The sequence below is a fragment of the Varroa destructor genome, unplaced genomic scaffold (assembly GCF_002443255.2).
Source record: "Varroa destructor unplaced genomic scaffold, Vdes_3.0 BEIS01000007.1, whole genome shotgun sequence".
Lineage (NCBI taxonomy): Eukaryota > Metazoa > Arthropoda > Arachnida > Mesostigmata > Varroidae > Varroa > Varroa destructor.
In genome coordinates, this window is record NW_019211460.1 from 6,782,089 (window position 1) to 6,806,821 (window position 24,733).

General features: G+C 43.4%; 2 protein-coding genes and 1 long non-coding RNA gene across 5 annotated transcripts; 2 read left to right on the top strand and 1 right to left on the bottom strand.

Moving 5' to 3' along the window:
• The first annotated feature begins 2,199 nt into the window (after nt 1-2,199).
• Nucleotides 2,200-17,663, top strand: LOC147754248 (uncharacterized). The gene is made up of 2 exons (XR_015317969.1): nt 2,200-2,412; nt 10,638-17,663. It is a non-coding gene; the product is annotated as an uncharacterized LOC147754248 (long non-coding RNA).
• LOC111254608 (uncharacterized) lies at nt 3,150-5,548 on the top strand. 2 transcript variants are annotated; one of them, XM_022815620.2, is made up of 2 exons: nt 3,150-4,938; nt 5,367-5,548. In XM_022815620.2, the coding sequence occupies exons 1-2, from the start codon at nt 3,892-3,894 to the stop codon at nt 5,388-5,390; spliced, it is 1,071 nt and encodes a 356-aa protein (XP_022671355.1). In that variant the 5' UTR covers nt 3,150-3,891; the 3' UTR covers nt 5,391-5,548. The 2 variants fall into 2 exon arrangements, with proteins under 2 accessions (XP_022671355.1, XP_086832252.1); XM_086976126.1 differs by having other exon boundaries at nt 3,151-5,548.
• On the bottom strand, nt 11,591-24,591 carry LOC111254609 (14-3-3 protein zeta-like). Of its 2 annotated transcripts, XM_086976127.1 has the most exons (5): nt 23,545-24,591; nt 18,901-19,417; nt 16,946-17,180; nt 16,369-16,580; nt 11,591-15,680 (listed from the first exon to the last, which is right to left on the bottom strand). In XM_086976127.1, exons 3-5 carry the CDS (start codon nt 17,168-17,170, stop codon nt 15,452-15,454), a joined length of 666 nt encoding a protein of 221 aa, XP_086832253.1. In that variant the 5' UTR covers nt 17,171-17,180; nt 18,901-19,417; nt 23,545-24,591; the 3' UTR covers nt 11,591-15,451. The 2 variants fall into 2 exon arrangements, with proteins under 2 accessions (XP_086832253.1, XP_022671356.1); XM_022815621.2 differs by lacking the exon at nt 18,901-19,417.
• Nucleotides 24,592-24,733: the final 142 nt, after the last annotated feature.

Here is a 24,733-nt window from a genome sequence, read left to right on the forward strand (position 1 = left end):
TAACTGCGTACCGTAACCACGGGAAGTACTGCATATATGTATACTTAAAATTTTTCAACATACGAGATATAATGTAGCCTCGACTAACGTACTATACAATTAGAATAACTAGAAAGTGATACGTATGGTAACTTTCCTATGAAGTTATTCACATTCGCATCTTATCATGGCTATAACTTTAGCAAGTTTTTTTTTCAAGCATTTCATAGGCAACATTCGCCCATCGTCACGTGTTCTCTCTATTATGTCTATCAGTATATGAAAGGCAAGTGTTTACTGTTGCTTACGCTGGAGAAAGTCAACTAATCAGGGGGGCTGATGGCACGTTCTGTTTCGTTGCGGATCTTAATAGATGTAACTATTTGATCGAGTGAAGGCTGGCCATAGGAGTCATCTTGAGAACCCGTCTTGACCCGAAAACATATATCGATTATACAACATGACGCTTGGCCGGCAGCAGAACAACAATAGCTCTGTTTATGGAAAACCTAGCAGTCATGACGATTCTCTTCGGAAAAATAGATTCAGAAATCCATAACAGAATGCGCAGTAGACTCGTTCATATTTTTGGATAACACGGATAGAAAAGCTTCGCTGGACTTGTTCGTATAGGTTAGTTCAAGTTTAGCTTAAGTAACACTAGCCATAACAAAAGCTTGATTATAGTTTGGAAAGGCTTTACGTAGTTACAATTAAAGTCCAACTTCTCGTATCGTCGTAAGCACGCTAAAGTGACCTTGTGGAGTATTTTCTATTTCTATTCTAATTCTAAGCAGCTTTAATAATTTTCACGGAGTTTTAGAAGTAATTCTTATTGTCCCAAGGGAACCTAACAGCCACATATATTGGCTATACGATGCAATATACCATTACTAGTTTAATCGACTTTTCCGAAATATCTGATTTACTGTCGAACCAACAAATACTGCTGGCAGGATAAGAGATTATTCGGCAAAATTGCGTGCGTACAATCTGCGACTTGCGATTGTAAGCTAGGTGCTTTAAGCAATTTATTCAGATAACAGATAGTTATGTACATATTCCGTCGGATAATAGCTCGAACATCTTTTAACTGTATGACAAATCAATGGTCGAAATCGATTTGTCGTTTCCAACAAAAAAAAAGAAAAGACCGCGGTAGTAATAATGTATTGTAGCACAATAAATATGTATGACAGCCAGTAACTATAAATGTTTTTGTACCACCAAGGATCGCTGTTGAGCATGCTGGTCTTCGTAAAAAAAATCGCAGTATCTATCATCTTGAATCTTTAACGTAACTCAGCACACGTTCAACTTAACTTACATAGCTACCGTGTATTTATCTAGCTGTGTTTTTCAAGCTTGGCTTTCGATGTGGATAATTTTGATTGGGTCGTCATGAAGACTTATGGGATCCTGCTGTCGTTTCGCTAGATAATTAACGAGATTAGCATATGCACGCTTTTGGCTCCAGTGAACTCCAGTGTTTGGTCAACTAGGCAATTTACCATTTCGACCAAATCAGGGTCAGGGAATGGGCCCAAACCGCTTAGAAGAAATAATGAGCTTAAAGAAGAAAAGGCACCTGTATCGTTTACGATTAACTAGTTTTTTTTTATGCAAATGAGGTTCATTTGGCTGAAGTCACAGTTTAAGGGAGACTACGGTAAATAGATCGTCTTAGCCAGAAACGAAAGTTCCCCATTATCCGGCCATCGGAATTACCCACTAAATGTGCTAGTTAACAAAGGTAGTTCTGCCGATAGTAAAACAAGATGTAACGAGACCTAGAACGGATTTAAAAAATTCGCAGCGTCATTTTTTTATAGCGGGAGGCATATGCAACTAGCGTACGCAGGTAGGATGGTGGTGCATAGCAATGCCTGCACGAAGGAGAGATGACGGACTAATTTTTTTTACCTGGATAATGACCTTCGCCTGCTTAAATATGTATATATAACTATTTCTAAGCTCTAAATCTATTATGGCCCACTTACTGTACTGCGAGTATCATTTGCAATGTAAATGGCAAGAAATCGCTGCGTGGACGTCTGGTCAATGTAACGTCATAACATTACACAGGAAACTGGGTCATAGGGTAAAAAAAATGCGCACCAATCAACGACATGTTCTTACGGGGATCTTTCAGGGGAAATTATTTTGCCAGTTAGAATATTCGCCATCGCCAGTGTCCATGCACCAGCGGTAGGCCTCACTACATTTCGATTGCAAATCCCGCTCATTCTGATATTCTTTATAGGCCAGTTCGCATGACACAGGAATAATTCTTTCTCTTTGATCTAAAGTAGCTGCTCTGCTATAGAATGAAGTTCGCTTGCTGTTTTCGGGCCATTACCGGAGGCCACTACATTAGTGCTATAAGATCTCGTGAGGTTGAATATCTGGAATTTAATGAAGTTAAGTGACTAGGTGAGTACTTCGGTATAGCAAACGATATCAATCTCGTGCTTTACAGCGGGCAGATGTCCACATTAAGCTTCAGCACAACTCTTCTTACATCTTTGAGCTTTAGAATACGCGCCACGCGTCGTACATACATTTTTATTCTAGGAACATAAATCTTGCCTCAAGAAATTACCATCGAATCGAAATTGAAACCATTTCTCGCAACTTTTGGAATCTAGTCAGTCGACGAAACCCCCCCCCCCCCACGCTATTTTGTGATTATACCTATTTCTGCTGTTTCTGGTTTTTAAGAGTTTCTAGGTGAGTAAAAGTCGAGAAATTCGTTTGCCACTCTTTAGATACACAGTATCGCCGTGTTAATGAGCTCGTGCGACTAATGCAAGATACCTGGCGTCATTCTGCATTACTTTTCTTTCACCCCACCTCCTTGCTTGCATAGCCAACCTCCCCCAATACGGTCTGCATCTGGCTGTCTAACAACGATGTTTTATCGCTCAGTAGAAGAGTATCGCGTTTCCCTTAGTCCCCTGTTCGAATCACTGCTGCTGGGATAGTTACTGTTGATACTGGTGCTACCGATCGCTTGTAAATAAACTGCCGTATTACTTAGCCCTACGCATTTATGACGTAGCTACAGGTAAACATGTTGACATGGCGCATGCGACAGAGACATGTTGGCAGTCAAACATCTGTAGAACCGCTGAGTCTTTTGTTGTTATTGTAGTTGTTTGTCTTCGAAGCTCCGTATGCGTTGGTAGATGTGCAGCGTCGATGACCGCTATCGACAATCTATGTTTATAACTGTGCATGTTTAAAAGTGTATGGATGTGTGTGTGTGTTAATGTAGTATAGGCATGTGTTTGCTGTGGTTTTCACAGTCTTTTACGGTATGGCGTGTTACAATTGCACTGCTCCAAAAGGGCTGGTATGAGAACAAGATGGCCCGCTATCAACTCTGTCTACAGAACGTCTACGACGGCCTGCATGCGTGCTTCTCCTCGTCGCTTACGTATCATTGTGGTTGGCACCAGTTCGTCTGCCTAAGAGCTATCGTTGGAAAGGCGCAAGATTTGGATGCTCACCTATTAGTTGGCTGTTAGCCATTGACGTCGTGCTGACAAAAGGGTGGCGTGGTTTATCTGTAGACTGTATAATTTTTTTCGAGAACAACTCGTCTAACATCATGAGATGCGCGAGGACGTACGAGGGTTGCGAACCGGTATACGAGAAAATCACTATTCTGCCCAGTAAATGACCAGTATAGTAGGTGAAAAACCACGCATCCTCTCGTAGCTTTGGCGGCACGCTTATCTGATCAAAACGATTTTACGATTTAGCCACCACCGTCGCCATTACCGATGCTGTAGAGAGTGGGACGTGTGTCCTTATATAGCGGGACAGGTTCTCAGAGAAGACGAACTGCGGAACACGAACTACCTTAAGTGCTGTGACAATTCGCTTTGAAAGAGGAACAAAACAGCAATGAACACCGGTACACTTGCCGAGGGCACAATCGTCGGCTTCGGCGATCCCTTGTTGGACATCACAGCCGATGTGGATCTGGACTTTCTGAAAAGGTTCGGCTTGAAGCAAGATGATTCTATCCTCGCAGGAGATAGCCAGCGTGGCCTCCCGAAGGAGCTGTGTGAAAGGTACACGCCTCGCTTCTCTTCCGGCGGATCAACACAGAATACCCTTCGGGTGATGCAGTGGATCCTCCGACAGCCCAGAATCTCAACCATGGTAGGTGCTATTGGTTATGACCAGTATGGCCGGTACTTAGAACAAAATGCTCGTGAATGCGGGGTTGATATTCGCTATCATTACGTAGAGCAGGAGTCGACAGGAACGTGTTGCGTTCTTCTTAGCCAGAACGGCATCCGTCGTTCGCTCATTACAACGAAAGGGGCCTCGGCCCGCTATTCGATTCAGCATTTGCAGCGCATTTGGGAGCCCGTTGTTGAACGTGCTCGATTTTTTTACGTCACGTGCTACTTTTTATCGGGCAATGCTGAAGTGGTTTTAGAGGTGGCCCATCACTCCCATCAGAGGGGCAAGGTGCTGTGTCTCAATCTTTCAGCGTCCTTCCTAATGGCCCTTCATCGCGAAAAGATCTGTTCTATCTTGCCCTACGTGGATATTGTGTTCGGAAATGATAGCGAATTAGAAGCCTTCATTGAGGCTCACTATGAACCTGATCAAAAACTCACTCGCGAAGAAGCAGCTCGTTTCCTTTCAACATTTATGGCGCCGCCTGGATCACCTCGTCTCGCGGTAATCACGCAAGCTGAAAACACCGTCCTCGTGGCTAAAGGCAGTAAACTTGATAGTTATACCGTCGACGAAAAAGTGATCGACGTTGATTCTCCTGGTACGGTGGACACTAATGGAGCGGGTGATGCGTTCGTAGGCGGTTTCTTGGCCTCTCTGATCAAAAGCTGCTCTGTTGAAGTGTGCGTAAAGAACGGCTGCATGGCGGCGTTGGCCATCATTCACGAGGTCGGCTGTACGACTCCGGACCGTTCTAAGGTGCGTTTCTATTCGGGGACACGCGACACCGAACCCCGTATTCCTTCAATTACACGTCGACAAATCAGCATTTCATAAACCAGCTTCATTACAACGACGTTACCAGATCAGCATTTAACAATCATTCCGCATAGATTATACGGCGTCATTATAGAACCACCTCTTGCCGATTGGGCTTCATCATCGACCCAGATCCCCAGCAAAGGCTTTGGTGGCGGGCTTCCTCTTTGCCGACTCTCAGCAACCTGCGTGGTTCCAATCAGTTTGCATTGAGTTACCACGGTGAACCCATTTCTCATTTTTTTCTTGAGCGATGCAGTGACATATTCTATTATCGCTAAACTATTGCATAACCCGCATGTATCCATAGTCATGCCATTATAATACTTAAAGTACAAGCAGCCTCTCTAATCGGCGGAAACTTTCAGGTTGCCTTCTTAGACGGTCTCTAACATCCGTCCTCATTGATACTCTTGTAATATACCAGCGAATGCAGCAAATATACCGGCCGGAAGTCTCTAACTCTAGAGGCAAACTTGCTACAGTGCGCTTGTGAAAATACGAAATAAAAGCAAAACACGCTATTTCTATAAAATTAGATATAACAGAATTTAATTTGTCTTTTCTCGCATTGAAACCATTTATGATCATGCTAAAGTTAGAGGGCTCTTAGTTGTACCCCCGTTCATAGAAGTTTCTTCCTATACATGGAGCCTCGTAGAATAATTTAGGGTGTATCCGTAATCGTACATGTAGTAATAATAGTAAGTAACACGGCATTACAGATGTCCTTTAACCCGTTCCATCTTACTATACTGCTGTAGAAATTTTGTCGGTTGTCTCTCTCGCTCATTCGTATTTGCTAATCAGTGCTTTCAAGCTGACCATGGTCATTAAGGACATAGGTTTAATTGCTATGAAGATGACAAGAACGATCTTGAAAAAGCTTGTTTAGGTGAACCAACTTTATTCTGGCCATAATCTCCTGGGGATATGATTCGTCCCACTAAAACACGCTTAGAATCCGATGCAGTTACGGAAGCTGCTGGCAGAGAAATCACCGCGGTCGGGCTTGCGGCTGAAATGCCGGTTCTCGTAGTCTTTGACCAGCAGCCGGAGCGGGAGCTACAATAACTGATGCAGCAGAAGCATTAACAGCTGGAGCAGGAGCATTAATTGTAGTCGCTGACATAGACGCTAAAGCGACGACTGTCGCAGGTTTAGAACTGAGAACCTGAGGTGTCTCTGTGCCAGCTTCGCTCACTGGAGCTGCAGCTGCTACAACTGTGCGAATAGTAGTGGGTGTTGCTATGACTGAGTAGGAAAAGTGTTACGTCTTATTTCGGTCTAGGGAGGAGTAGGTGGTCCGCATTCGATTTGTATAATTCTTTCAGAGGGTTGAACAGGTTTTTGTACGTCAAACAACTGGGTGTCACCGTCATGAACAACACGCTCAATATGGACTGGTTCTTCTGATTCCGAAACGATCCGAATTATCCGGGGATCTGGCTCATTCACGTTGACATGTTTGGGCGTTGACTGAGGTCGGTTATGCGAATCAATTGAACGCCAGATTTATACTTTTCGAGGACGATTTTGCCTTCTGAGTTGGTGTGAATTTCATGCATTTTGGGACTAGTTGATCCTGTCACAGTTATCTGGTCCGGCGTAATACCGTTGCTTGTTTGGGTTAAAGCAATAAGACAAGCCACAATCGTTGCACTCACAACTCGAACAGTATGGCCTGTTGTTAGTAGTGATACATTGATTGCTGGAGCTGCATCGTTTGTTGTAGAAATAATGCTATTTATACAGGATGTACAAATTGCGCCAGATACCCCAGTGATACTACTTGTATTTGGGACTGCTACTGATGATTGCATGCCGGGCAAGGTCATCGCACCAGAAACGCTATTGACGGTGGAAACAGCTGCGATCGCCTGGTTCACTATCGGTCAACTTGCAATTTGAGTCACTGCCGGAGCACCAATTCGAACATTTGTTGATACGGGAACTAGAGTAGAGGAAATAATAGGTGAGCTAAGCTGAACTGCGAAAACATAACGTGGCCCCGTAATGCCAATATTTACGGCTGGCGTGCACGTTCGAATCAGGGTTGGTGGTCGGGAATACAGCAGGTACTATGGAGGGTGTTGATACTTTCAGTCCCGGACTATATCGCAGCCTACCCGAGCTAACAGATATCGGCACTGTCGAAGTTCGTGCTTGCGTAAAAGCTGGAATGAAAACCGTCGAACTTAAGGGCGCTGGAAAGTGCGCAGCAGAGGTACAGGGCATATCCAAAATGCCAGTGGCAAGAACCGGGCTGACAACGTGTGTTCTGTACTGGCCCGACAGGCTTCCGGAAGCAGCATTTGCAACTGACATGCGAGTAATAACGAGGCTGTGAATAGGTGGCGCTGCTCGAGCAACAACTGCTATCGGGTTAGCACTGGCATATCGGGGAACTACTCGCGTCATTTCGGGACTGCAAAATTTTATAGCTGCGGGTACGCCGGCGATTGAGCTCGATATAGGTAGGTGCGACAAGCTTCATGAACCCGTTAGAAGATATACCCGTGATAGGTGCTCAATAGCGGGACCCTGGCGTTCGGACACTAAAAACTGGTGAGTCAGGACTAGCAAACGTAAGCGCAGTAGAGTACGCAGTGCGTGTCACCGCCGGAGCGGCAGTCGGTTCTGCGATCCGCGTTAGTATAGCATCTGGGTACGAACATTATGCTGCGCAGGCTTAATAGCTCTAATGCCAATATTAGAAGAACCACTGGTAGCGACTCCTGTTGGAATGAGAACAGGCCTAAAAGCTGTAGAAATCGTGGAAACGGGTGATCCAACGTTGACGTCAACTGGTACGAAGTGAGTAACAACTTCGATGATTTCAGCTGAGGAAACAAAAGGAAAAACATCCCCACAGGGGATGCGGAAACCGCACCTTAAACAAAAGGAAACAAACAAAATAAAACGATTCTCCATGTTTTCAACAAATCAACTAAAAAAATAGATATTACATGGCCACCATAATGCTACAAGCATGTACAACAGTTGGTCTTCAACAAGAACAGATTCAAAATTTCTCGCAGAACACAGAAATGCGGGTTCAAGCCATGCGGTCTTTATGTCTTAGCTGATCTGCTAGAGATGATTGTACCTGCGAGAACAGTAAAGACAGGCTTGTCTGTTACACTTGGACCAGGAGCAGAAGCTTTTGATACTGATAGGATAGTCGGACCTCGGACGGCCGCCACAGTTGGATCCTGAGCGAAAATTTCTGAGACCGGACGAGTCAGAGTCGCAACAACTCTTGTTGCCGCCGGAGCGACTGCCGAATGTACGAATTCTTGTCATGGTCGAAACTGGAAATTCGGGCGTGGCCGAAGATTTCCATAGTCGGGACAGTAGTGATGGCTCGTCCGAGTTGGGGCGCAAAAACATTAACCCATGCTACGCAAGCCGGTGATATGAGATGTAGAACTATAAGACCTCGAGTCGCTATTTTGGGCACAGCCTGGGCAAGGATTGCAACTTTCGTTATAGAGATAGGCGTAGCTCTACTGGCCACAACGGGGACATGAGTGACAATGGCCCTAACAGATGGTGCTGCAACTGCCAGCTTTGATGTAATGACAGTTCTTGATACGGCAGGTGTGGCCACCTGTGACACTATCGGTGGTGGAACTGGAATCTGCACTTTTCTTTGCTTCGTAATAGCGTGATCTGTCACTGTTGGGGTAGTAATTCGAGTCAGAAGTGGGTTAATGGTTTGACAAGAAAACACGCTGGTAACTGAATGGACAGGGGCAATTTCTTGAGTAACTACTCTCGCCATTTTTGGTAATGGATGATTAGCTACCGTAGAAAACGTCTTGAGAAGGTATTGAGATTTTGGAGGATTTTTTCGAATCAGAATAGCCAGCGATCGAAGTGGCCCCAGAATATGACGAACTGACAAGAGAAGGGCTCAGGGGAGTTGCAATACGCGTGATTACAGGGGATGCTATAAATGAGGGGGCGTGCGGTACTACCTGGTGAGGTACAGCGAAGGAGATTTGAGAGCAAGAGCTTGTGTTAGTCGCGGTGATTCTATGGGGCGACGCAACGGGCGCACGAACTATGTAGGGATCTACTGACGGTAAAACGGCGCGCCCTTGCTCGGATTCCGGTTACCACATATGAGGTTCGCAAAGTCGGTGTAACAACTCGAGCATTTGATATAGCCACACGTGCCAAAGGTTTTATGACACGAGGCGCAAAGCCAGCTAATGCCGGTGCAGAAGCCACTTTTGTGGAAACTAGTGGCAATTTGACCATCGAGATAGGGTCAACAGCCAATGGCACGTTTGAGACGGACATCACAGACTGACTGACATGCACAGGAGGAACCTCAATTGATGGTGTAACATGACGGGGCACGGTTGTCATGATTTAACCCACAACGGGTGTATGCACATTCACGACCAGCCTTGGGACTTCGACAGTGAGAGGCGCTGGAATTACCATGTTTTTAACAGTTGGAAGCTGTCTGATCATTGCACTCTGATCTTGTGAATATAAAGATCTAATCCCATTCACAGAAACGGTAATACCAGGTTGGTGCGCAAGTCGATAAAGGAGCGGATGTGGTGGTATGGTGCTATAGCTCACATGAGTTTTCACGCGTGACACGGTTCCGATGATTTCGGCTGTCTGAGTGTGAATTAGTAGTCTGTTCGGACTCTGAACAGCAGCCGTATGACAGGGATCGTAGCGAAAAATATTGACGACTGCATTGGGGATTGCCGGCTCAGAAAGGCCTCTAGCACTTCCAGCTAAGATAGACTTAATGTGATTTTCGTATACAGGTCCTTTAACAAAAGTCGTCACACCTTGTCCAGCTAGAGGATATTGATAGGGGTTGCCAATAATCTCTTTAGCTCCTTTTGGCCTAAAAGGCAATCAACTGCCGCATCTCCGATGTCTCACACGCTTAAAGGTCTAAAACAGTTTAGTCCATTTTTACACCGAACAATCGTCTTTCACGTGACGCCTTAAAATGCCTCCAGCCGAAATATATAACCGATACGTGCATGAGTGAAAAAAACGAAGTCAAGCGTAGTCTACGCTGCGCAGACGGCATTTATAATAAATCCTGTCACCACCTATAAACATGTAAGTGATCAGACGTGTTGTTCTCTCGTCCTCTTCTCAATGCTGTACGTGAAACACTGATGCTACTTCTTATCAACTTCCCCTTGCGACTGCTGTACCATTGATACGGATGCATGTAGCACCAGCCTATAGCTGTAGGTCGGATCTGGACGGAATAATGAAACGAAATCCGCAGCCAATAGCAAGATACAATAATCGATATATGTAAGGCCTGGTTGTAGCGTGATGACCATGGCGGCAGTGGCCACACAACGAGACGCGCAGACATTCGTTGTTAGCGGTCGCTCGGCACATATAGCATACGCTAGCCAGCATTGACGAGTCGCTAAGGCTACAGAAAACACGAATACAAGACAACGCCACCGTTGAAGCTGCTTTTGTTGGCGCTATATTGACACAGTTGATATTATCTGAAGCCATTTGTTTTGCTTCAATTAACGAACGCAACAATCCAGCTGAGATAGCAATGATAGGCTGGTGTGTAGGTGTACCTAAATATTCACTAGATTTACTTCATTGCCCGATGTGTAAAGGCATGACAATGACTTCGAGGACGCGACAAGCACACGACGTATATGAGGAATCCAGAGTGTACAAGATAGCCATCAGCAATGCGGAGTGGTGGCATTTCGGAATGGGAACCAACAATCCAGGACACCCGCTATAGTAACTCACGTATGACGAAAGACACTTTGATGCACGGCCAAGGTGATACGTTCTAAGATCATTCGTCTGGCCATTTCAGAGGCACAGCTTGCTAAAAAAGCTCCGATAGTCCAATCGGTGTGGATCAGCGTTTCGCCGGTCTATAACACGAATCATTCTGTGTTTTATTTCTAATTTATATGTTCTAGACGTAATCTAAATATTGCTGCCTGTATCCTACATCGATTTGCGCTGCAGAGCGTCATATGTACGAGTAAATTACGTGCTTATCGTTTGATGCACGAACTTATCATTTCAAGCCCTGTGAACATGTAATAATGTTTTTTTACGATAAAACATTCGTATTTATTTACCGAACGAGCAGTTGTGAGATAGGTAGGAATTACTAAGACATTTGGTTACTCGATTTTGTTACATTTTAAAGCCAGGGTCGCTAGTGCTATTATGACATTCGAACTATGAACGTAAATGTAATGAGGGTCTTTGGGGTAGCTCGTCGTCTGCTAGACGCATCTATTATAAGCTGGATAGTATCGTAATGAAACTATCTAGATATATATATACGACGTTGCTAAATTAAGAGCTGATTAAACAAAAAGCATTGAATAGGTCGAATGCTGTTGGGCAAAACAAATACCCCATCTAACAATAAAGCAAGCCGCTCGTCTAATTTAAAATATTGCCAAATGCAAAACGGACAATAGAGACCCATGTCGATGAAAACGCATTTGAAATTTGGCGGGAAAGCCGCCAAGAAAGAAAGCGCTTAAATGATTATATAGATCAATCATCTAGTTGATTAGAACGATGACGATCTGCAAACTTTTTAAGAATTTTTCAATACTTTATTATTTCTGCCGTTGTTTGTTGTTGTTATCTGTTGTCTGTGATCAATTAACAAAATTTCTATTCGTATATAATGATAATTACTATTACTCATATCTGCTGGTATGCATTACTTTATAGTCTTGCAAAAGATGGCAGTCTTGCCGGACGGGCCGCGCGTCTAAAACAGCTTAATTTTTCAATATAACGTAATTCGGCCTATTTCTTTCTTTGCATCGTTTCTCGATTTGTTAGAACTTGCGCACTTTCCGGTTAACTCGTTACGCGATAATTACTTCCCAGAAACGTCAAAGATTCGACATGGGAAGGGACCTCAAATAGCTTCATAAAGGCTACATTATTTTGCTTAAGACACGCGGCTCGACGTCGCATACGCTGGTATACAGATGATGGCTTCTCCGGTCGAATTTTTAATAATTTAATAAAGTACTGCGTTTTGGCGTTTTTCTCGTTTGATGATTACCTGTAGTATTATAACTTATTTGTAGTATTATAACAGTGATTTTTCACCGCTTGTCTGTAATGTATTGTGTTACATTTGTTACCGTTATAATTACCTTAAATATTGTGTTTTTCCCTTTATCGTGGTCATGCCTTTTCTTTACTATTCTAAATTATCTATAATAATAATAATCATCATTTCATCGTTACTTATTCATCATTTCCTTCATCTAGACGTGTGCCCTACGCGCGCATTGAGGCAGGGTATGGCCCTTGATTCAGTTCAGTTGGCTCATTGAAGCTCATCTTGAAACCTTGCTAATAGGAAAATTTTCACTATGAAAATAGAGGAATAGAAGCCATTCGAAGCCTGACGGAGTGCTTATTGTTGACTGGTGATACCGTTAATAGTCCCAAGCGTAATTACCACGACGACGACTATCTATCGTGGCTTCCCAATAACTGTTTACACCGCAACAAAGGAATAAAAAAAATGGCCTATTATCGCAACCCACGTTCGATCGTGATCGCCGCATTCTTATTCATCTCGCTCCTGATCTATTATCTTGGCCTTGTATTTATTATCCTTTGGACATTTCCTTGTCCCCTGCGCATCAGCGGTAGTAGACGATTATGGCTTACATTGAAATATCAGTGTTTTGAGAAATTTGGCCTATTTCTTTTTTCTTTTGAAGTGTATTAACGGCCCATTGCATTAGTCTTGGTTAGGGTGATCCGTTTGTTTAGAAAAATCGGGGTCCGTAATTGTTGATCGCGGTGAGTTTTGTATCTTGTGTTCGTCACCGCTTCTTCAATATGCCTATAGTTACTTTTCATGCTAGTTTCGACTTGATTGGTATCAATCAGTGCTGTTCTTGTTAGCCCGTGAATCTGTTTACATGTTCGTTCTGCCTGTTTACCTTTATGTCTTTAGCCGACGTCGTTATTTTTGAACGAATATCTTTCTTGCGTCCTGTCACGCGCACTCTTTCGCTCCCGCTTTCGCCCTCTCGCTCTAACTAGCTGCTAATTTATACTATAATAATAATAATAATAATATCAATGGTTGTAAATTGTAGTAATAGTGGTACTAGTTGACGTTGGAGGCTTTAGTTTGCGGAAGAATGACGGTAGTAGTTCATGACGATAAAGATCGTTGTTTTTCTTTGCTTAGTTTTTTTCACGCGATCTATGAAACCGGTATTGGATTGCCTGCCAGGAAAACGTCCTGTGCTTAAGTCAACGCGAAATTCCGTACGGGGGTTTGTAATCACTAAGTCGCTTGGTTGCTGTGTTTTGTGATAGCTCTTATGAGAGATGCTGTGAATCATAGATCTCAGCGTTAGGTACCAGTAATCAAAGTAAGTATTAAATAGCGTGCTTAAGCAGACATTGCTTGCTGGTAGATCGGCGACTAGAGTCAGCTCGTAATCTCTTCCGTTCGTTTTTTTATCCTATTCCTCTGCTCAGCTATTACTTCGTACTGTTATTACTATTATAAACGAGCTCAATAGAGGTTCGGCCTCCCGCTTAAACAAACTCTCTATACTCATTATAATATATATGCGCATATGAATATATGCATCATGTCTTAGTTTCTCTCTCTAAATATAATAATAATAGCAGCATGCAATGATGTATACTGTCAATGTATCCTGGTATGGAAGAGGTTCAAGATGGTTTCGCATATTTCGATTGTATCCCTCATTGTCATCCTCATAATTGGTGTCGTTTAAAAAATGCTGTGTGTTTGTGTGTGTAAAAGCGGAATAAAATCACGGGTTTTTTTCAAAACAGGTGATATTTTTGGGGGCACACCAGAGGTTTTTACTAACGGTGAAAATTACATGTTTATGAACGTACAGGACTATAATAAAACCGTTAATTTTTATTTCAATAATAAATTAGTGACTGAAATTGGACCGTACGTACGTTCTCCATCGTCAACTGAATAACAGACATCATCACTGCGCCCTGATCAAGGATTGGTTAGCCAAATACATACATGTATCTTTTTCAACTACTATTAACAAGTAGCAGCTATTTAAATCTTTTTACTTATGCCTACAATAGAGCGACACTTTTAAAAGTGATCTAGATCATGTCCGAATTTTTCTATCGGCTGTTGATCTTCACCGGTTACTTTAGCTAGGTCGTTTTCGATGATCTTTGCCTGTAGATCGCTTGTCCGTATAGGACTTCGGTAGCCTGGAAATGAGCTCGACGCAACCAGTGACCGCTGAAAAAAGCCCATTGGGCTGTTTTTTTTGGGCCTACGTGTCGTCGTATGCTACAGTACAATATCATAATTACTCGTCATCATCTCGATTACTGTGACAATCAAAACATGCCGATTGAGTCACCCAGTGAGTTGAATAGCCGTTGTTGACATTCGGGGCGGAAACTCGTGCTGTCAGCGTCAACCCTGTAGGCGGAAGACCACTCCGGCTTGGGTACACGTATGCTCAGGACCGGGTTCAATGGACTGTGTTGTGAATGCAAATCAGACAATAACAAGTCACTCTGCATGGTGTATGCTCACATATTGTTACTCTGATGTGCGCGTAAGTATCTGCTAAGAGCATTGCGGTGCAGCTGTTGTGTACGGTATTCCTCACCAGGGGCTTCTATGTGGCTACGTTTTGAAATATTGAATTGTTGTCATCGTCGTCGTCGTCGTCTTCGACATGTTGGAACAACCTTGGACCTATAGCGCGTGCTTAATATACGATAACGGGACTAGGTACTGTGGATGAAATGGAGCAAATTAAGAAGAAATAGGGTAATGAAAGGTACGTGGTCGCGTACTATGCGCCATTTTTTTTATCAACCTATGAGAAGACTGCTTTTGTATCCGTGCCGCTTACAGTCACAGCTGGACTCCAGCGCATTACTTCAATATTTTTTTAGAATATTTAGTACCGAGACATGGAGCTGAAAGAAATTAACCTTTCGCTCTAACCGTTCCAATGCCGTTATCAAACAATGGGCGCACATATGATAATAAAGAACAAAACAAAGAGATAACAAGCCCTATCTAAATAGAGACCTATAATGTTTCAAATGGGCAGCGTTTTTGAATACAATTAAGTATAGAAAATAGTTATTGTTTTAGAGATTATTTTTTTTTTGGCCCTTACCCGGCAAGCGAACGACGCCAATGCCAAGACAGCTGCTAACAAAATAAACAGACGACCCGTTGAAGTTTAACTTTTCGAAGGAATAGCTGTGATGATTTCATACACTCTATCTGAATCTGAAAAAAAATTCTATTGATACAGTATGACGAGATTTTGGATCGAAGGAGGAGTAAGTTACGGATCAGTTCGGCTCTGTATAGGTAACGTCGTTCTGTCTGGCTATCCCCTTAAGTCGAATAGGTGCTTGAGGTACTCTACTGGGCGGGAGGCGCCTCCTCTTCTTGCTGCGTATCAGAGGTCCACAGCGTGAGGTTATCGCGAAGCAGTTGCATGATAAGCGTAGAGTCTTTATACGATTCCTCGTTGAGCGTATCCAGCTCCGCGATGGCGTCATCAAACGCCTGTTTCGCCAGGTGGCAAGCCCGATCCGGCGCGTTCAGGATTTCATAGTAGAATACAGAGAAGTTCAACGCCAAACCCAATCTGTGGTGAAAAAATAATAAATGCAAAGTTCTGATAGTAAGTGATAGTGTAAATAAATGTTCTTATATAATGAAATGATGATGATCAGTCTTTTTTAACCTATGCGTATTCTACTTCCTTGGCTAAAGGGTTAGCAAGAGTTAACATTGGAAATCGTTTGCCTCTCTGACCAATCGTTGTTACCCAGAGGTAGCCTCCTTTGATCGAAGCGTTTAGATCACAGTCTATCATATTCTAGGTAACATCCAGCGTCTAATATCAATAGTTATTTGAAGTTTTGATCACAGTGTATTTACAAGAGTTTATTCGTTTTATTGAAATATGTATACGACTGAGTTGACCCGTATGGAAAATTTCAAAGGTACGAACACTAGCTAAATATCAACAGGTCATAAATATAGGCAATAATATAATTGTAAAGGAAAACTTCACTGAAATTTTGCTTTCACTGACTTCACACAAGCATCAGATAATACTTTGCTGCATCAGAAAGGTGGATCAGGGAGTATTATTATGAGCGATGCCGCTTAACACCGTGGAGCATTCAAACTAATTACTACAATTTACCGAGCTACTCGACTACATTATACAAATATGTTGATTTTTTTTATTGATATAGAAGTACTTGAAGGGTTCGGCTGGAAACAGGCTCAGTCAGGCCATTAATACTTGAAATGTTCGGACAAACCTTATTGGGTGGGTCGGCTGCATCTTACTCTTGGCCATTTCGAAGGCCTCCTGATACGCCGTCTGCGAGTTGTTGACCACCTCCTCCCGGCTTGCAGGTTGTGCTACCTCACTAAGGTAGCGGAAATAATCGCCTTTCATTTTTAGGTAGAAGACCTTGGACTCAGCCGAGCTAGACTTTGGGATGAGGAAACCGTCCAAAAGGGCAAGGACCTGCGAAGAGTATTAAACAGAAATTGACGTACGTTGAATTCACGTATATGGTGAACACGAAAATATAAGCCATATAGGGTACTACTGTTCTATTAGTGATCCATGTTAAAATACGGACACACACCCTTTGTGTTAATAAATAATTTGTACCGGCATGCTGTACGACAGTATCTGTTATTGTTTTTGAAAGCTGCCTACATCTGTATTCCGATAACGAAGTTTCTAATGCTAGCGAAACGCTTGGGCCGCACGCCGATATGCCAAAATACATAGCTTTTGGGAAATATATTATATACTTCTGTAGAGGTTAAGGAGTAGAGAAAGGCATGTTTACAATTCTTCAATACGCGGTTTAGCTTTACTACCTGATTGCAGATATCCTTCAGTTCCTGTTCGACTTTGAGTTTGTATTCTCCGGCGATCTGTTGCTGGTTGGCCTGTGAGGTCTTTGCCTCAATCGAGGAAATTACGCGCCAGGCGGATCGTCGAGCTCCTACTACGTTCTTATAGGCCACCGAAAGAAGATTCCGCTCTTCATTAGACAGCTCCGTAGCACTGCCTTCGGTTAACTCCTTCATTGCGCTAGCCATATCATCGTATCTATTTAAAGATAAATTAAACAAAAAGAAGCAAAATATTTTATCGACATACATTTAATATATATTATTTAACACTAAGTACCCCCTATAAGGGCGTGCGGGGTAAAATGAAAATATGGACCATACGATGATATAATTGTATCGTTGATAAAGAAGTCCTTACTTAGTTGGTTCCTTATTTAAGTTAACGCCTAGTATGGCACACTACCTGTATATTATTGAATAACGTATGTGAATCCATGAAAAGCATAGAAATCAGTTAGAATGAGGATAATCTGACCTCATGTGATAGTATTATCTTAAAAGTCTGTTAAAGGGAACACATCAGCCATTATTATTATAATATTTATAGTAATATATAAGAGTCAGTATATACAGAGAGAACAGTTAGTTTGTAGCTTGTGCTATATATTACGTGGAGGCTATTCCGCTACAGCCCTCAGTTACCGCGCGTTCCGAATTGCAATAAAAGATTTTCACTGGCGAGGGTCTGTGCTTTGTGCTTCAAAAAAAAAAAAAAAAAAAACGAAGCTTAAAAAGTCGTATTCAATATATTATGTATCTTCGGAAAATCTTATGTATCTTACTAAAAACCACATAATTGTTTAATTTTGCTGCATCCTTAGCTTAAGAGCACCACCACCCGAATTAATAAACTTCCAAGGCTAAATTACGATATCATGCCACGGACCGGTCGCACTAACTTGATAAAGACACAAAAAAAAAATAGTTGGTGGAACCTTCGATGAAATAACGTGAGGTAAATGTGCTGCTCCCTTCAAAGGGAATGCGTCTTCACTGCCATTGGCTTAAGTGTGGAAGTTAGGAGACAAGGTAGCCGCTGGAATAATAACAATGGAGTACGGAAGCAATGAGTTCCTGTACGGACACAGCGAACTTGGTAATGATCAAGTCTTCGTCAAAACGCTAGAAAGAAGGGTCACCGCAGTGGTTCGACGAAATATGCCGGTAATATCAGCTAACTTCTAACGAAATAAGTTGTATAGGCCTCCCTTTTTTTTTCAGCGACGCTCGTCACTGAAAGTATGATTGCGTTTGTTAGAGTTTAAGCAAAATCACGACCTCTTATTCACACGCTTTGCAACCTTTTTTTTTTTTCATTGTGCCGGACTGTCTGCGGGTCCGTTCATTGCTTCAAGTTTTCGCTACAAATTAAATGAGTGAGATATTGCAAATACTCCAAAAGATGTACAAGTATACGTTCAGCGGCTCCGAGCGCAACAATAATCGTCTAACATCCTTGTAAATTTTTGACGGTATTTCTATTTAGAACCACATATTTATTTGGCTTCGGGCAATTATTTGAAATTGATAGCGTTATACGTTGAGCAAGAGAGTTAAAATATAAGAAAGGACGCATTTTTGCACAAGACTGTCAATATAATAATAATAACAATAATAGATGTGTAATGTCACATGCTTTATACGTTGTTCTGCGGGTGGACGTCCTGTCAGCGACTAGGTAAATGTCAACCAGTGATTCGACCCTCTTCGGGTCTAAAGAACCGCGTGTTTTAAAGTTACATAGTATTCCCGGGTGTTACAATGATACATTTGAATATTCACCCTACCCCAAGTTCGCCCACTTAGGTTAAGGGTAGTACAAGGTTAGGCTTACTGTACAAATTCAAAATGAACTGCAACCTACTAAAACATTTATGCCAATGCACGAATAAACATTAGTATACAACACAACTCACGTGATGGCTATATAAGTAGATTTCCGATGAGGAATAATATCTAGCAGCCGTTTTTCTTTCCTCTCAGAAAGAGCCCTTCACTACACTGAAGGTTACTGAAGAGATTTTCACTTGTACATGATGCACGTTTAGAAGTGCTCGATGTTCGACGGTATGACTCGCCAAAAAAATCCTATACTTCACCTCCTAACTAAGTGTCTACTTGGAACTACATAAGGTAGAGTTTTGTAAAAGCTTCTTCATTCTATTCATGTTTATTCATCCTCGCTTGGCAACAAAGTGCTGTGGTCGTTAGATGAACTCGATGAAGTCGTACTTGTTACATAAAAACTCTTATAAACAAAATATAGATTTGTCCCGCCGATTCGATGGACTAAATCACCAGCGACAGTAGCAACAAAAGCAACATTTACGATCGCCGACTCGTCATCTGCGCTTGTATTCGATGAGTAGTGTTCACGGACTTAATAGCTGCTGACGTCAATAGATCTTGGAGTCGGTTTTCCTCCTTGTAGCTCTGGAATGGCATATTTAAGCATGTGAGCATGAGTGCATGTATGTAGTCGCTGTCAAACATGTTGCAGGGTTTGATAATCGCAAAAACTGATTCGTTCGTGGCCTAGGAGCTGGAAAACACAAATATAGCCAGACCGGAAGTAATAGTGGGGCCGTTCGGTGAAAATGCGCACGGAAAATGGGAATACAGAGTGTACACTCTGTACAGCGTTCAACCAGCTTAACTATGGCGGAAATAGGTCAGAGAGTTTTTGAAAAGATTTGAGCGGATCCGTTTTAATAGAAATGTAAAACGTAAGGAGCTCGTACACTAGCAGCAGGCCGAAGCAGAACCCATTGTTTCAAAACGTGAGAAAAGTGGGCGAATACCATATCCAATCAAGAACGAATAAAGATATGAAATGTTCTATTGCCATAATCAAACATCGACCCTCGTCTTCAATCAAGCTTTTTTAACTCAGTGTCTCTCAGTGCATGCTCGAAATGGCGTGCTCTTCAAAGGAGGGAAATCAAGTATCTTTCGTCCCTTATACCCATCTCTAATTTTTATTGCGACGTCGGTACAGAAGGTTGAACTTGGCTAGCACAGACCTCTAATACACGAGGGGATTGTTCGGTAGCGAATCCATTGTACGGGTCTCCGACCGGTATTCTGTGCGTCAGAAGCGACGTGCCTCGAATTTCTATAAACGTCGAGGCCCCCCTGGATTCGTCTTGCATACTGCCGAGCTTCCAATGCTATATAGGCGGTCAGGAGGCGCGTGGACAAGGCGGCGATCACCGCTATTGCCACTTCTGGGGCAATACAATGAATGGAGCAGCGGGTTAGTCAAATAGAGATTGTCGGTCAAATGACCTATTTAGAAGAACTGAGGAGATTGAGGTTTGGAGACAAATGCTACTTTCCTCATATCCGTAATATGCGTGACTGTATTTCGGTGTGGGCATCGCTTCCTATCACGCTTGTGATAAGAAGTTAAACGGGGAAACATCTCAGCCCGCTACAGAATGCTGATCTGTTAGGGAAGTTCATTATGCTAACTTTACGAAATTTGCCATCCAATACAGAAGAATGTAATTGAACTGTCTTTATGAAGTTAGTAAAAATACGAAATTATATCTGTATGTAGAAGCGAACGGATGCCAATCGAGCTGTAAGATTTGTAAGATACGCCATCTTGAAATATTCAGTCACTATTAATTAATAGGGCACATCAAACTACGTTCGGTTCAATGTGGTGCAAAATTGAAGTTTGAAACATTAGAGGGCCAAGAAGCTCAACGATGGTTGTATGAAGAAAAAGAGTGGACTTCGAAGGCGCAGTATAGCTGAAAGAAAGTGCCCTATTTAAATTGTGCTATGACGTTGTGATAAACGTTGTGTGTAAACTGCCAAGTGTAGCACAGTAAAAGCTTGACCTGCTAATCCGCCAATGAATTAAATTCTAGCTGATTGATAGGCAGTTCGTCTCGTCCGACCTTTGAGACAATGCAATGTTATCTGCCAAAAAAAATCACATTGCCCTATTATATTTTGAACGCGGCATATTTTCTTCGGGTAGCCGACACACTCCGTTCGATGTTGAGTTACCCATCGTCGCCATAGAGCGTACATATCTGTTGTGAAGGCTCACACAATCCTCAAATATCCCCAAACACAAAAATGTCGTTTCTAAGACATATTAGTGGATTTACATAGCGTGTATCGAAATTTTCGGAACTTTCGTGCTGACTGACTATGTGTGTCGTTGGCATCGGTCAGTCCTCCGCCGAATGTTGAGTGCGTCTTCGTCCATTCGCTTGCGTTACTACCACGAATTTCGCAGTCGGCACGCGGCGTCATAGAGCCACCGTAGTTCTGTTGCGAGCGGGAAACACAGTATGTTTGTCGGTCTGTGGGTACGTATGTGTGCGTGATGTGTCCAGGCCCGTTCTTGTCGCAGGCACCAAACGAATGACGCTATTTAGTGGCCTTCGTGCAAAGGGCCATCGACAGGTCACCAAAGCGGAACCCTCGGGACGGGGAGAAATAGTGAGTGCGATCGGCGATCACTGTATGACCAGTCAGTTGGCGATGAACCACATCAGACTAGAGGCATCATGGCTTAATCGTCCGGCAACTGGTGCACCCAAAAGCTATACTATTTAGTCACTATGTAACAAAACTAGTATTACAGAACTTTTAGCTTCTTTAGATATTTATATGTATTCATGTCAAATAATGGTGCAGTTGCCTCATACATCTCAATGTATACGAACTTCAAGACGTCTATTAATCCAATGTTTTATTCAATCCGCAATAGCTACTTAGAAAAATCGTACTTATACGAAAAATGTAAAGTTACGCGAGAGATTCATTCATATTCCTACTAATCTATATGCATTTATCCATTTTTTTCATGTTCGATCATTCTATGAACAGCAAGAGAAGGTGGGCATGCTGTGTTTCGCTATTTTGGAACCTCTTGCAAGTTCTTTTACGTATGTCTCTAATGATTTGCGAGCAGAACACTGTAAATAGCAGCTTATTTACTGCAGGCATGATGCTACGTGCAGGATACAACTACCCTCAATCGTAATGCCGGCCAGAGTCGTCGCCTAGTAACAACAGGTCGAGGCTACCTAAATTTTAATGGCGTAGTAAAAGGGTATGGGGTACGATTTGGCGGGGAGAGCAGAAGCATGATTTCAACACTACCATCGGCAGCAGCAAATACGTCCTGACCACTTATCCTGCTTCGTACAGCTGATTCTGCTGTAAGTGTAGTTTGATATCTGTGCACACGTCGTTATCTGTGCCTGTATGTTATTCCGGGTTTTAGTTTTACGTTACACTCAAGTGGAGATCGAGCACCGCGGCGCCAGCCGGTTCATTGGTCTATAGTGTCTCAAAGCAACTTCACGATTTGCTCCGCGTAAAGGCTGTATTGGGAGTCTGGAGAAGGGGAAATTGAGCTCATGGAGAAATAGGGTAATGGCTCTAGCGGAGGCTAACTGCAGCCATCTGACTTAGAAGAGCAGTAGAGGCCCCAATGGTAGATCGTGAATCTACAGACAGTGACCATCAACCCCTTACTATCACACATGAGCAACTCTGCCATCGCGTTCTAGACACGCCGCTAAGTCGCCTTCGTGTGCCTTTCCGCTTCCGGTTCCCATTACTGCGGTATCACTGAATATGTATAGTATATGATTTATACAAAACCCTTACGAAGTTTAGTATTGCAAAGTGGTAATAGTTTGTAAGGTGCACTCAGCTAGGTACGTATTTGCATCTGTTAAATTGTGCAACTTAGTGAATAGCTCTAACCAGCCGCCTAGAACCATACCGATCTAGAGAAAGCTAGAAAAATATTATACAGTGCTTCACATAAAGGCAAATATTAGAAACGTTTATTTTTCAGCTTCAAGCTAGCTGGGTAGGTCGAAGAATGACGTCGACCTGCGGCTAACTCTAGCCCAACGGCAACGCTTTAATCTGCATAAACAGTTATGAGATCGGAAAAGAATCTTTCACAAGGGCGGGGGCGAGGTGGGCATAATAGACTGTATCGCACACAGACACACTCACGACGTAGAATCACTTTTACTAAGCGCGAAAACAACGAACAAAAGAGTAGCGTAAAAAAACCAGGTCCCCTAAGCCAGGATAATTTGTAATCTCGTTATTGTTACCAGTGGCTGTCTTCAGCGAGCAAGTCGGCCTTCTGTTCTGCCACATTTAACAAAAAACGATGACACATATTCCCTACACACATGCAAACACATGTGTGTGTGAACGAGTGATATCTATATATCATCGGGCTCATACCCTGCTCTTTAATCAGACGCTATCCAAACTTAACGGGGCTATTTTTTGTCACTCCCTCCGAATTCACCTTTATATATTATCTAGCTACAAACAAGCTCTTGCTATGTCGTATACAAGGTCTATGCATCTGCGTAGGGCGTACATCAATTACAAAGTAGGTAGATAGGTCCGATAGTGCCACACGTATATAAGACTATCATGAAGCTTATTAATAATAATTATCCATTATTATTATTTTTAAACTGATCTTGTTTAAACGCTTCTTTATTTCGTCGAAACAGCAATAACAGGTGAAAGGAGAACGGGTTTTTTCTCACCTTTCGGCATGTTCGGCTAGCTTCGCCAGCTGAACGAGCTTCTCGCGATCGGCCATGGCTTCTTCCTGCCGTTGGAACTCGTCGGCTGTACGACAACGACGGCTGATGAATGAACGTTGTGCGTTTTAACGTAGTCTTTGCGTACCAACTTCCACTATTACGACGACCTCACTGACGCAAACGTCGCCCCACACTTTACGCCTCTGTTCACGGCCGTGTGTGCTCCGCCCGATTTATCGGTCACTCACGACGCAACTCCTGTACACGCAACTTCACGATCGTCCTGTAGGGAGTAATCGTAGCAGCAGCGGCTCGGAAATCCTTTTAGGTTTTGTTCTCTCGACGGAATCGCCTCCGCCACCTGCGCTGCCGTCGCGCAGCCGCTGCCACCGCTCAAAGCACACAACGCAACGTGTCTCGGTCAACCAGCAATTCTTCTTCACCCTCACAAAGCGTCACTGCTGCTGCTGCTGCTGCTGCTGCAGGCGATAGTTGATCGTTATAACGCAATTCTCAAAACTCTCACAGCTCGAGAGGGATGACTTGGCCGGTTCAGTTGTCGGTGGGTGATAATTCGTCGATGAGGCTGCTCGCTGCTCGGTTCTTTGAGTCGGCTGCCGTTCTTCGCAATTTACCACTATCTCGTCGTTTCAGTTTGCTGCTGCTGTTGCTTCAGGACCAGTCGACCAGACCAAAGCGGACCAGGGTAGAGCAGCAGCGGCGACGGTGGCTTACGCATGCAGTCGGCCAGAGTCAGGCAGGCGAGCACCAACGAGGCAGGTCACTCGTTGGGGCCACTGGAGATAGAGAGCTGGCTGGGGCAGTGGCTGTGGCGGCGCTGATGGTAGTAGCAGGCTGACGAGGGAGTGTAAAGGACGACAGGATGGCGTACGCGAGCAGAGAAGCAACCCAGTGTTGAATGGACGCCAGATCGTCTTGCAGCCACCGCTAGGCCAGAGACCGGCCGACCGCTAGACAGGACCCCGCTCAGGACCAGTGCAAACCGGTGCCCTGCGCTCAGAACCCGAGCGTTTGGCCCTCTGGGTTTGACTGGCCGGGCCGTGCAGACAAACGCAGAACCGGCTCCGCTTAGGGCCCTCGCACCGCCAAAGCACGAGAGGGCGGAAGGGCCGTACCGGGAAGGAATGTAAAGGGCCAGGCAAACTCGATTCCAATGCAATGCTGACAC